Source organism: Xenia sp. Carnegie-2017, unplaced genomic scaffold (assembly GCF_021976095.1).
Source record: "Xenia sp. Carnegie-2017 unplaced genomic scaffold, XeniaSp_v1 HiC_scaffold_22, whole genome shotgun sequence".
In the NCBI taxonomy this organism is placed as follows: domain Eukaryota; kingdom Metazoa; phylum Cnidaria; class Anthozoa; order Malacalcyonacea; family Xeniidae; genus Xenia; species Xenia sp. Carnegie-2017.
The window spans coordinates 1961807-1972677 of record NW_025813485.1 but is presented as its reverse complement, the minus strand read 5'-3'; the positions used below and the strand labels follow the sequence as shown (position 1 = coordinate 1972677).

Here is a 10871-nt window from a genome sequence, read left to right as displayed (position 1 = left end):
TCAATGATTTGTATAAATAGCAAGGTCGCAATGACAGATGACAAGTTATTACAGACGACAAACTATGACCTTGAACTTTCTCAAGCATTTAGAATAAAAATCTATTCAACACACTTTCAACTATATGAATGTTGAACAAAAGAGCACGGAGTCATGAAAGGCCAACAAAAAATAACAAAAACATTTGATGTTCTATGTCTCAAAGAATTTCTAACGCACTTATGATAATGACCTTACTAAACGTATTCAAAGTTTTTTTCGTCATGCATGCTGTGCGATCAAATTAACCCCCCAAAAAACTTCCGAAATATTTCATATATGTCAACGTATGGTTATTTTATTGATATCCATGCTTTGTTTTCAATTAAAGATAAGAAAACACTTGGGAAAATAACAGTTTTACGTTGATTTCCTTTCCGGTAAAAAGATGCAGCTGAGCTCATACAAATCACAATGATAAAGACACAATTGTAAAATTATGCAGGTTTTTCCGTAATATAATTACCACATACAAACTATCAGGAAAATTTTGATAGATAAGAAGAAAAGTTTCCTGTCCAGCCAAAGCATCAATCATGAAAATCAACATCTCATTTTAGGTATCAATGGTTCTGACAAAAAGGCAAAAAATGTTGTTTTGAGTCCTTATAGATTTATTGTTCCATGTAGAAGGAAACGCACATACAAATTTTAATCAAGGCAATATAATCACATGTCAAAAAGTTTGGTTGTCTCGTTTTAACAAAACAGCGTTTGAAGAAAACTCAAAATGTGTTTTTTTATGGTGCCTTGCAACTTCCAAAAGCACATTTCCTGTTTGTGTGATTAAAAGAAACATTATTCTACTCCCATTTTCCCTGTATTGTTCAAATGAAGTCATAAAGACAGGAAAAGAATAATTTGGAAATAATTTGGAATATCGTGTTGAAAGAAACACAGTTTGATCATACATACAACCTTTTCTCTACCTTTATGTCAGCCAATTATGAACCAATATGTGACGACTAAGTTCATCTTAGTTAAAACTGAAGAATGAGAATAAAATTTTTTGAATCACACTGCATCTCATTGGATATTTCAAGTTGATATCAAGTTTATCTAAGAAGTAGGAATTTCAAGAACTGCGATTATCATTCACTTAAAACACAATATGTGAAATATCAAATCATCAAGACATAATGTCTAAGCCATACCTGTCTTCGTGACAACCATAATTGTACATTCCTGATGTCTTGATCTCTTCTACCGCCAAACCGGAAGTAGGCTAAGCAATACAATAAAGCGTGTTAATGCTTTTTACTAACTATTTATAGACTTCGCGTTAAAAACAAGCTCCTGTATACGGCAACTGTCAAAGTACAGCGAGGGCACCTACTGGTATTTTTACGAAACTGTTATACGCGTTTTATCGATAATATTATGGTTAAGATTACTCGATGTTCGAAGTTTCATGTTTTGGTATCTACAATATGTATTTGGTGGGCTCTTCTTGAAAGATATGGGTCCGTATACGGAAGGCTTTGTTCAGGTGTAAATTGAAGAAACGTATGAATTCTTCGACTATTTTGATACTTCATTTATTCCAGTGAAGTATCAACTTGAAGTCAAAAGAAGGCATAACTTTTTCATGTTTAAGACATTCAAAACCAAATATGCACTTATTTGTGTTTTTGCGCTATTAGGATCTTTCAAAAAGGACCGCTGTTGTACGATAATACTGTCATTTAGTGTTTTAGTCAAGTGAGCTTCTATGTTCGGCATTGGCATTCAATTTCATTTTATGTAGCAAAAAATCACTATCACTTTGTAACTGTTATGGAATTACTTATTTCCTTGTTTATAAATTTTCTTCACTTGTATTTCAGAAGCCAATGTCATTGACGGTGATATATTGTTAGATAAAGCGCCGGCTCGAACACGTAGAGCAGCGACAGCAGAGAAGGTGAAATTATGGCCTGGGGGAATTATTCCATACGTTATTGCTGATCATTTTTCAAGTATGATAATATAGTACTCATTATAGTGCATAACTGAACATGATCCCTTGGAGTTTATCTTATGTTAGAGCAACTAAATATTTTCCAACCTTTAACCTTACTCTCAGAACTTTACGTCAATATGCATAACATTGAATGACTTTATATAAAACTATTGTCATTTGCGCGTTTTATGCAAATTTGTCGTCAATACGCAAATTTATTTTACCGAGATAAGCAAAAGTCAGTATTTAACAAAGCTGGTAGTTACGCCATAAAAACTATTGCGTGTATCACGGATATTAAAAAGAAATTGTAGGCATCCCATTGTTTTTATTGATAAAAGTATTACGACTATAGAACAATTTAGTAGATACTGGGAGACTCGTGTCACAACAATCCTAAACTTTAACTCAGCGCTATAATAAATGATTGTTGATTTTCAAGACGCTTTTGTGACTTATCATCGTCATATCATACAAAGAAATATTTTTTGTCAATCATCACCTTTGTTATCTCAATAGATTAAACCGTGATAGTGGAAAACCCTGTTTGTACTTTTAATAATACGAAGGTCGTCTTCTGTAATCTTTCAAGGTTATGATAACGAAATTTGCTCTCAAACAATAACAGTTCGTCGCATACTTTGTAATGAGCTCGTAAACAAACAACGAAAACCTGTCAGTTTTGAGTACATTGGACGGTGTTTTAAGTGCCCACTTTTGTGTACTTTTCAAACCGATTGTTGTATTTGTCAAGTTAAGAAAACTCAATTCCCGTTGTTTTGACAAAATTATACATTTCTAAATCTCCACAGTTGTTACAAATATAAAGATTCCTTATTTATTTGACTATTTTCAGATCTCACTCTACCATAAAAAACAAGTTTCAAAAAAAATTAGAAATACTGTGGTTTATTTGATGACATTTTTGAGGAAATTTCATTCAAAGTTTTAACAGCTGAAATGTCATGGCAACTTATTGTCTTCTGCACACAATCATCACCACAGTCTCATAGTTCATTAATCTTTGTACACAGTAATTAGATACAGGATAAACTAGACCTTCACAGTTTCACATAGAATATAACTTTACTCGAGAGTTAGTAATAGATGTGTTTCAGATAGGACTATATGGTTCATAAAACTCTGAATGAACAGCTTATATACTAGTCTATTATATCAATGTATAGGCATGGTGAACAACATGTACTTAATGATATCCACAAAAACGAATAATTTTCCCGCAGCTAAAGTATTTCGACATATATTAATTTTACGTTTTTAAACAGTACAGGCTAGAGCACATTTTTGCTTGCATATGTTGCTTGTCAAACTATGTATATGACTACCTATCCCTAATATTTTAGCTAATTTGTTATTGGGTATCCTTCCGTCATGAGAACCAACTATTTCATCTAGATAGAACTAAAGAAAAGATTCGAGAAGCAATGAATCATTGGCAAAGCTATACTTGCTTGGATTTTGTCCAAAAACTGACGAAAAAGACTATGTATACATATACAGTGGAAAAGGGTGAGAAAATTGTACTTAACATCTTAGTAAAACAATTTTGGTACAACTTCACCGGTAGCTAAAACCCAAAGTTTTAATTAAATGCTCGTCAAGCTTTAATCGTGGACATCGCTTTTCAGGTCTATCTCTTAATAAAAGCACATACTTCTATTAAAATTGTAACACTAAAAGCACATTCTTCTTAGTTCTATGTTATAACACACAAACTTCGCCTTTACATTCTCCATGGACCATGAATTCTGTTTTAAGCGTGTGTTTGAAGTAGGAAAACATTTTAGAGGAAACTCGGCATGTTTCGAAGATATGTGCTTTTAGTAAAGGAAAGACTTTACATTAGCAGGATCAGTGGACAAAATCCTGCCTCTGGCGTGAGAGGGCAAAGCTTTGTGATCAGTGAATTCCGACAAAATTCATATTTCCCTTAAGATTACTTTAATAACGTACATGATAGGTATATGAATTATAAAACATCCAAAAATACACTTTACAAAACGTTATTCTACAAGAATATCAACGTTTGCATATCGCTATTTCACAACAAAGCGCATTTTGTACTTTTGCCGGAAACTTTAGGGGGAAAGGTGTTTCAGTCAATCTTTCAGACCACTAACGTACGCAGTTAATGTCACGAAACTAAAGTCAATGATTCCAAAATACTATCGAATGACTAACATTTTAAAACATTAGTACTGCTCTCGTTGAAACTTCAATAACCTTTTGTCGGAATTTTCAATTGAGGTGATTCAGAATTCCCGACAAAGCTAAAAATTTCCGGCAAATTGGCAATCCGACCAGAGGCAGGGAGAGCAACCCCACCTAAAGTTTCTCAACTTAGTAGGATCGTGAATTAGCGACACAAGCATTGCCAAAATAAACATAATCATATCATAATTTGATAATCTTTCCGTTAATGATTCTTTCATCGCAAATCTTTTTTTTGAATAAAACATTTTGAGAAGTTTTCGGCACAATCAGCATTTAGTTGTTTTATGAACTAAAAATTCTCGTGCAAATGAAATAATTTGATAAGCTGTTTGAACAAGTTTACCACCGAAAATGGATTGTACAAGAATGATTTTCCAAGATTTTGTCGTTTAGTTGTTGTTCGCATGTTGGACGTTATGGAGGAAGACAGCGTTTGTCTTTGGGTATTCGTTGTGATACTTTCGGCATTATTGTTCATGAACTTGGTCATGTTGTTGGGTTCTGGCACGAACAGAGTCGACCTGACCGAGATACCTACATTCAAATTCTTTACGACAACATTAGTAAAAACAAAAAGTTTAATTTTAAGAAATTGCAGAAGGAAGATGTTGATTCACGTGACCAGGTACTTTTATGACCAACACAGAGATTTGTAAGAAAGCTAAATTTTTGTTTTTAATGTCTATCGAAATAATTTTAAAATGTACTGTAAAAATATGAATTTTTGCACGAAAATTCAAACGTGCCTTTAATTTTCCAACTTATTGCTAAGTAATAGTTTCTTTTCCCATCCTGATTCAAGCATTGCCCAGTCTTAAATGAAGCCTAGAAATTCACTTGCTCGTAGTCGTTAGTAATATGTAATGTTTTGACATCAACGTTCTTTCACTATTCTAGCGTTATGACTTTCATAGTATCATGCATTACGGCTCAAATTTCTTTGGCAAAAAAACTGGCGTTGATACAATTCTTCCCAAATTTGACGAAATAAAAAAAGAAGAATTAGGAAAACAGTACTTTTCAACATACAATTTTGCTCTTAGTAAACAAGATGTGATTCAGACGAATCTCATGTATCAATGTAATATATTCAACGGTATGTTTCTTTTTCATAAAAAAATCACTCAATTTGTTATTTTCTTCATTTTTAATTCAACAAAATTTTGGAAATGGAACAATTTTGTTTTGTATATTTTAGAACACGGAGGCACCATTTTTGCAAAATCAGGAAGCTTTCATTCGCCAAATTATCCATTTCCGTATACAGTGTCACGTGATCGTATTTGGATTATCACAATTCGTCACTCTAATAAAACTTCACTTACCTTGATCTTTGACGATTTCTCAGTCGGAAGCAGTGATGGTTCGGGCACATGTAAGAATGATTATTTGGACATTAGGAATGGCAAAGGATTTTTATCGCAATATCTTATTCAACTATGCGGTAATAAGAAACCTGATCCAATCACTGTGTTGGGAGAAAGCATCTATATCCGACTGCATTCACAGCTTGTGACGCGCAACAACTATAACATTAAGAAAGGATTTGCAGTTCGATTTAAAACGGATGGTATGTGAACGTGTAACACCTTTTTCTGTGTGCAGTGTTTCGAAACATTTTACACAGATAGATAAAAAAGTATTACATTGCAAAGAAACTGTAATTATTTCATGATGTTCTTGAAGAAGCATAAGTCAAAATAGGGAAAAATTCCTGAGTGATCAAGTCCCAAATGAATATCTTCTTTCCAACCTTCATGTGAATTGCCATGATGTTTTATAGAATGTAGCCGAAAAATGATAAACATGAAGGATTCCTTTAGCACTCCACGCTTCCCACAGCGTTATAGTCCCAACATGGACTGCATTTGGCAGATTCGCGTTCCCAATGGTTATAAAATCAAGATAACATTCAATGAATTCCATCTAAAAGGTGTCGACAACAAGATAGGTTGCTTAGATTATGTTGACCTGCGAGATGGTGAACATCCATTTTCCACATTTTATGGTCGTTTCTGTGGTAATAACAATCCTGGCATAATCATGTCTACTTCTTCGAAATTTCGAATAATTTTCCATTCGTCATCACCTCATAATGAAACAACTGCAGTTGGATTCAGTGCAAGTTATGAAAGCATCGGTAAAAATTGAATTATTCAACGATTGCCTTAATAATTTAATTAATAGTTTGGTAAAGTTGAAGTTTGATTATTGTTGTAGATATCGATGAATGTGAAGAGAAAGTATCAGAATGCGAACAAGCATGCGTAAATAAACCAGGTAGTTATGTTTGTGGATGTCGTTCTGGATTCTCATTTGTCCGTGGTTTACATGGAACATGCGTAGGTAAGATGGTTTTAACACACATCTCGAAAATACATAAAAAACGCATACTACAATTCTTGCAGTAATTAGGATTTTAAAAATGAGCACTGGTGATAGACCGAGTGCTCCAACGTGCATATCTTGTCTGCCTGAAATATTTTTCTGGACTTTAACCTCCATCGAGAGCTGGAGCCTGGATAAGGTTGAATTATAAAAGAACCAAAATTCATATTACAGGAAGTTTTTTTCATTGTTCTTGTCTGTAATATTTTGAAGTGTTTGTAGAGTTTTTTGGTGGAAATGCATTGAAATCTTACGCCACGACAATATCTCTTTCAGATAAAAACGAGTGCGAAGAAAACAACGGTGGATGCTCTCATGGTTGTGAAAACACGATTGGTGGTTTTCAATGTACATGTCCCAGAGGTCACTACCTTGTTTCTCACGACAAGATTTGTACAGGTAACATTTTTAAAGCTAACATTTATTTTAAGGACTTGAAATTCACAATTGTATTATTCGTTTGTATTGTTGTCTTTAGACATTGATGAATGTGCACTTAATCCTTGTTCGCATTATTGTGAAAACTTCATTGGTGGATTTAATTGTTCGTGTCGTCATGGATACAAACTGAATGACGACAAAAGAACATGTGATGGTACAAGAATGACAAAATGCAGTTATTTGACGACTATGATGTTCATTTCTCACATCCTTATATTTTAGATATCAACGAATGTTTGAGCTTTCCATGTCCTTTCAAGTGTCTCAACAAAGACGGAAGTTTCAAATGTGTATGTCAACCTGGAAGAATATTTCATGGAAAGACAAATAGTTGTCAAGGTATGAAAATCAACATTTTTCAACAAAACGCAGGAACAACAATGAGGTTGAAAAAACACGATTGCATCGTATTCGTGAATTGAATCAGGACTAAAATTTAAAATTCTCTTTGCGTTGTAGTGTTGTCATCATGTAATGTAACTTACAGTAAACCAAGTGGAGAGATAACTTCACCGATTTTATCTAAACCCTTACCACACAATATTGACTGCATATGGAAAATACAAGTTCCCCAAGTGACACACGTCAGCATCAAAATAGACGTCCCTTGGCGACGCGCTCAAAATTGCTTCAACTACATATTGTTGCAATACAACTCTGATGAAAGCTTGAAATCGAAAAAAATTTGTGGAAAAGAAGATTTCAGAGAGAAAATCGAGCTAAAGTCTAATGACATATGGATCATATATCATGTTCAGGTATGTAAGTGTATTCATGCTGGGGCCGGTCGCACGAAGTCTGAATAGCGGCATCCATTGCATGGTAAAATTTTCAAACTTCTAAAAAAGATGTTTGCATTTTCCTTGCGACAGATTTTGTAATCTTAGAAGTAATATTTTCTTTCAGTGATTGCTCAGTTCAATTCGTATATTTTTCCCCTTTAAGAGATTTTTGTTATCTATTGGATAGCGCCATTCGGCTTTTGCGCAACCAGCCCCAGATTGCCTAAAGACGGTACTCGTCAGTGCATTGTATCTGTTCAATTAACTACGGTACTCGTAAATGAATCTTACCAGTTAAACTACTACGGTACTCGTTAGTGATTCTTACCAGTTAAACTACTACGGTACTCGTTAGTGATTCTTACCAGTTCAACTACTACGGTACTCGTTAGTGATTCTTACCAGTTCAACTACTACGGTACTCGTTAGTGATTCTTACCAGTTCAACTACTACGGTACTCGTTAGTGATTCTTACCAGTTAAACTACTACGGTACTCATTAGTGATTCTTACCAGTTAAACTACTACGGTACTCATTAGTGATTCTTACCAGTTCAACTACTACGGTACTCATTAGTGATTCTTACCAGTTCAACTACTACGGTACTCGTCAGCTTTAGCCACTAATATACAATCATTGCTTAACATTTTAGACGTCGCAAAAAACTAAAACTATGATATCATATACCAGCAGTAAGAAAAACGTTCAATGTAAAAAGATTTTAACGCAAAGCAAAGGAACAATAAAATCACAACATTTTCCTCAAAAATATCCGGCCAACACTCGCTGTGAATGGAGAATAAGAAACACTGGGAAACATCAACTTTATCTAAAATTTGACTTTTTTGAACTGGAAAGGGAAAACTCCTGCAAATATGATTACTTAGAGATCAAGTTAAGAACACTTAATCGAAGGCATCAAAGAATTCTGGGCAGATATTGCGAAAGCATAGAACGCAAGTTCAAGATATCGCCTGGGAGGGAACTAATTCTCATCTTTAATTCAGATTCGACTATTCAAAGGCGAGGATTTCATGCTTACTTTTGCAGTAATGCAAAGTTAGATTGTTAGACGACTATATAATTTATCGACACTGTTCGAAAAGCACTTGCAGGTTGCTTAACTTATTAGGTGCAAGCTCTATCCATAAATGATAACATAGCCATCAAATACAAAATATGAAATAGGCATGTATAGTTTATTACTTGTATAAAAACATAGCAGTTACGGTGTATATAATGATATCAATAAATGTGTTTTTGAGTTTTTGTTCTAATTTCCTATTTGCCTTGTAATAACTCTAAAGGAAGACGGAAACATACTAAAAAATGCAAGGGGCAAGGACTCAATTTTTGGCTACACTAAAAGACGATGAACCGATAACCAAGGGAAGGTATCATTAAGCGGTTGGGTAACTGCACAAAAATACATTGAGAAATACTTTATTTATTTTTTTTTTTTTGATTACATTGATCGGATGTCCAGGGTTTTTCCCAATATTAAAATATTCTTTGACAGTTGTGAAAATAAACTTCACTCTTGTGATTTGCTTGTGATGGGGATAGGTACATCTTGCTTACTACTAGATGGTAGATCACGCAATTCTGCTGGTGGGTCAGCATCCTTTGTTTTCTTTCTGGTACTTGATCGTGTAGACATTCTCTGCACTGGCGGAGTGTCCTCAGAAGCTCGAACTGGACTGCAAGTGGTTTTCTTTTTTTCATGAGAAGACTCGTCTTCATGTGAGTTAGATTGAGTCGAGGTTGTACTAGGATCTACTTCTGAAATGGACACGGTACTCGTTTTGTTATTTCGAAACCACGGATCATTTCGTATACCTTCAATATCAATTCGCTCACTGACATCACTTGTTAGCATTCGTCCAATCAAATTTTTCACCTCAGTTGTCAACAATGCACCACGCTTACGAGGGAACTGTACTCTTTTAGATACTTGCTCCAAGAGAATCTTTAAATTGCTATCATCAAAAGGCAAACTGGCACACACCATAGTAAATAATACAACTCCGAGGCTCCAAATATCTGCCATAGTACCATCATAAGCGATACCTCGAAGGATTTCAGGTGGAGCATAAGCATACGAGCCACAAAATGTCCGACTCAATTTTCGTTTTTGCGAATCTGGAATTTTTGCTTGAACTCTTGAGAAGCCAAAATCTGATATCATGATTGCGTTAAGCTGGGTTAGGAGAAGATTTTCACATTTTAAATCGCGATGAACAATATCCCTGTCGTGCATGTAAGCTGTGGCATCAATTAACTGTCTAAAATAACCTCTGGCTTTTTCTTCTGAGAGTGCACCTTTTGATCTGATATGTTCCAATAGATCGCCATTATCAGCCATATCCATGACAAGGTATATACGAGAACTCGTTTCAATCGCCTCGTAAAGGCACACGCAATTTGGATGACGAAGTCGTTTCATTACTTGAATTTCACGAGGGAGAAATTTTGTTAAATAGTCATCTGGTGCTCGTCTTTTTGATACTATTTTAATTGCAACCCGTTTTTTGTGTTTTTGCGAGTATGCTGCTTTAACAACGGCATAGGAACCTTTACCGAGTGATTCTCCTAAAGTATAACCATATGATTGTAAAACAGCAACGGCAGAGTCTGGTGGTGGGCTACTGTCACGTTTACTTGTACTTGTTACACTTGATGTCGGTGGAGCGACGGAACTTGGTCGTGTCTCCTTTGTCGCCTCAGGCGATGCTGACATCGACGTGATGCAGCAGAAAATTGCACGCAGCTGGTTCACTTTGTAATCCAGAGAAACAACTTCAACAAAATACTACTCATCAGTGCGCATAAGATGCAATATCACACTGACAACAACCGTTTCGTACTTTCAACTTCTCATGCGCAATTACTCACTGTGACGTAACTAGATAAATTCATTCTTTACTGCGTGCGCATGCTCCACTACTTTTTGCTTTTAGTATAAAAACCGGCATGATAAAGCAAATTTTATTATCTTCGAGCAATACGATTTTGAAGACATTCGTATATTGGCTGGCTGATA

General features: G+C 34.9%; 2 protein-coding genes and 1 long non-coding RNA gene across 3 annotated transcripts; 1 reads left to right on the top strand and 2 right to left on the bottom strand.

Moving 5' to 3' along the window:
- Positions 1–481: 481 nt before the first annotated feature.
- On the bottom strand, positions 482–1053 carry LOC124445414. The gene is made up of 2 exons (XR_006948144.1): positions 969–1053; positions 482–611 (listed from the first exon to the last, which is right to left on the bottom strand). It is a non-coding gene; the product is annotated as an uncharacterized LOC124445414 (long non-coding RNA).
- Positions 1054–1322: 269 nt separating this feature from the next.
- On the top strand, positions 1323–9105 carry LOC124445260 (bone morphogenetic protein 1 homolog). The gene is given in 14 exon segments (XM_046995964.1): positions 1323–1528; positions 1866–1997; positions 3398–3463; positions 3466–3511; positions 4610–4841; positions 5114–5312; positions 5415–5786; positions 6000–6356; positions 6437–6562; positions 6881–7003; positions 7083–7199; positions 7268–7384; positions 7505–7803; positions 8481–9105. Coding segments are annotated over 14 exon segments (2715 nt in total). The 5' UTR covers positions 1323–1419; the 3' UTR covers positions 8901–9105.
- A 150-nt stretch (positions 9106–9255) lies between these two features.
- Positions 9256–10820, bottom strand: LOC124445268 (testis-specific serine/threonine-protein kinase 3-like). The gene has a single exon (XM_046995977.1). The coding sequence runs from the start codon at positions 10566–10568 to the stop codon at positions 9363–9365; it is 1206 nt and encodes a 401-aa protein (XP_046851933.1). The 5' UTR covers positions 10569–10820; the 3' UTR covers positions 9256–9362.
- Positions 10821–10871: the final 51 nt, after the last annotated feature.

What these genes read in the sequence shown, in the direction of transcription:
- LOC124445268 (XM_046995977.1), bottom strand. Translation starts at nt 10,568, where the DNA reads ATGTCAGCATCGCCTGAGGCGACAAAGGAGACACGACCAAGTTCCGTC.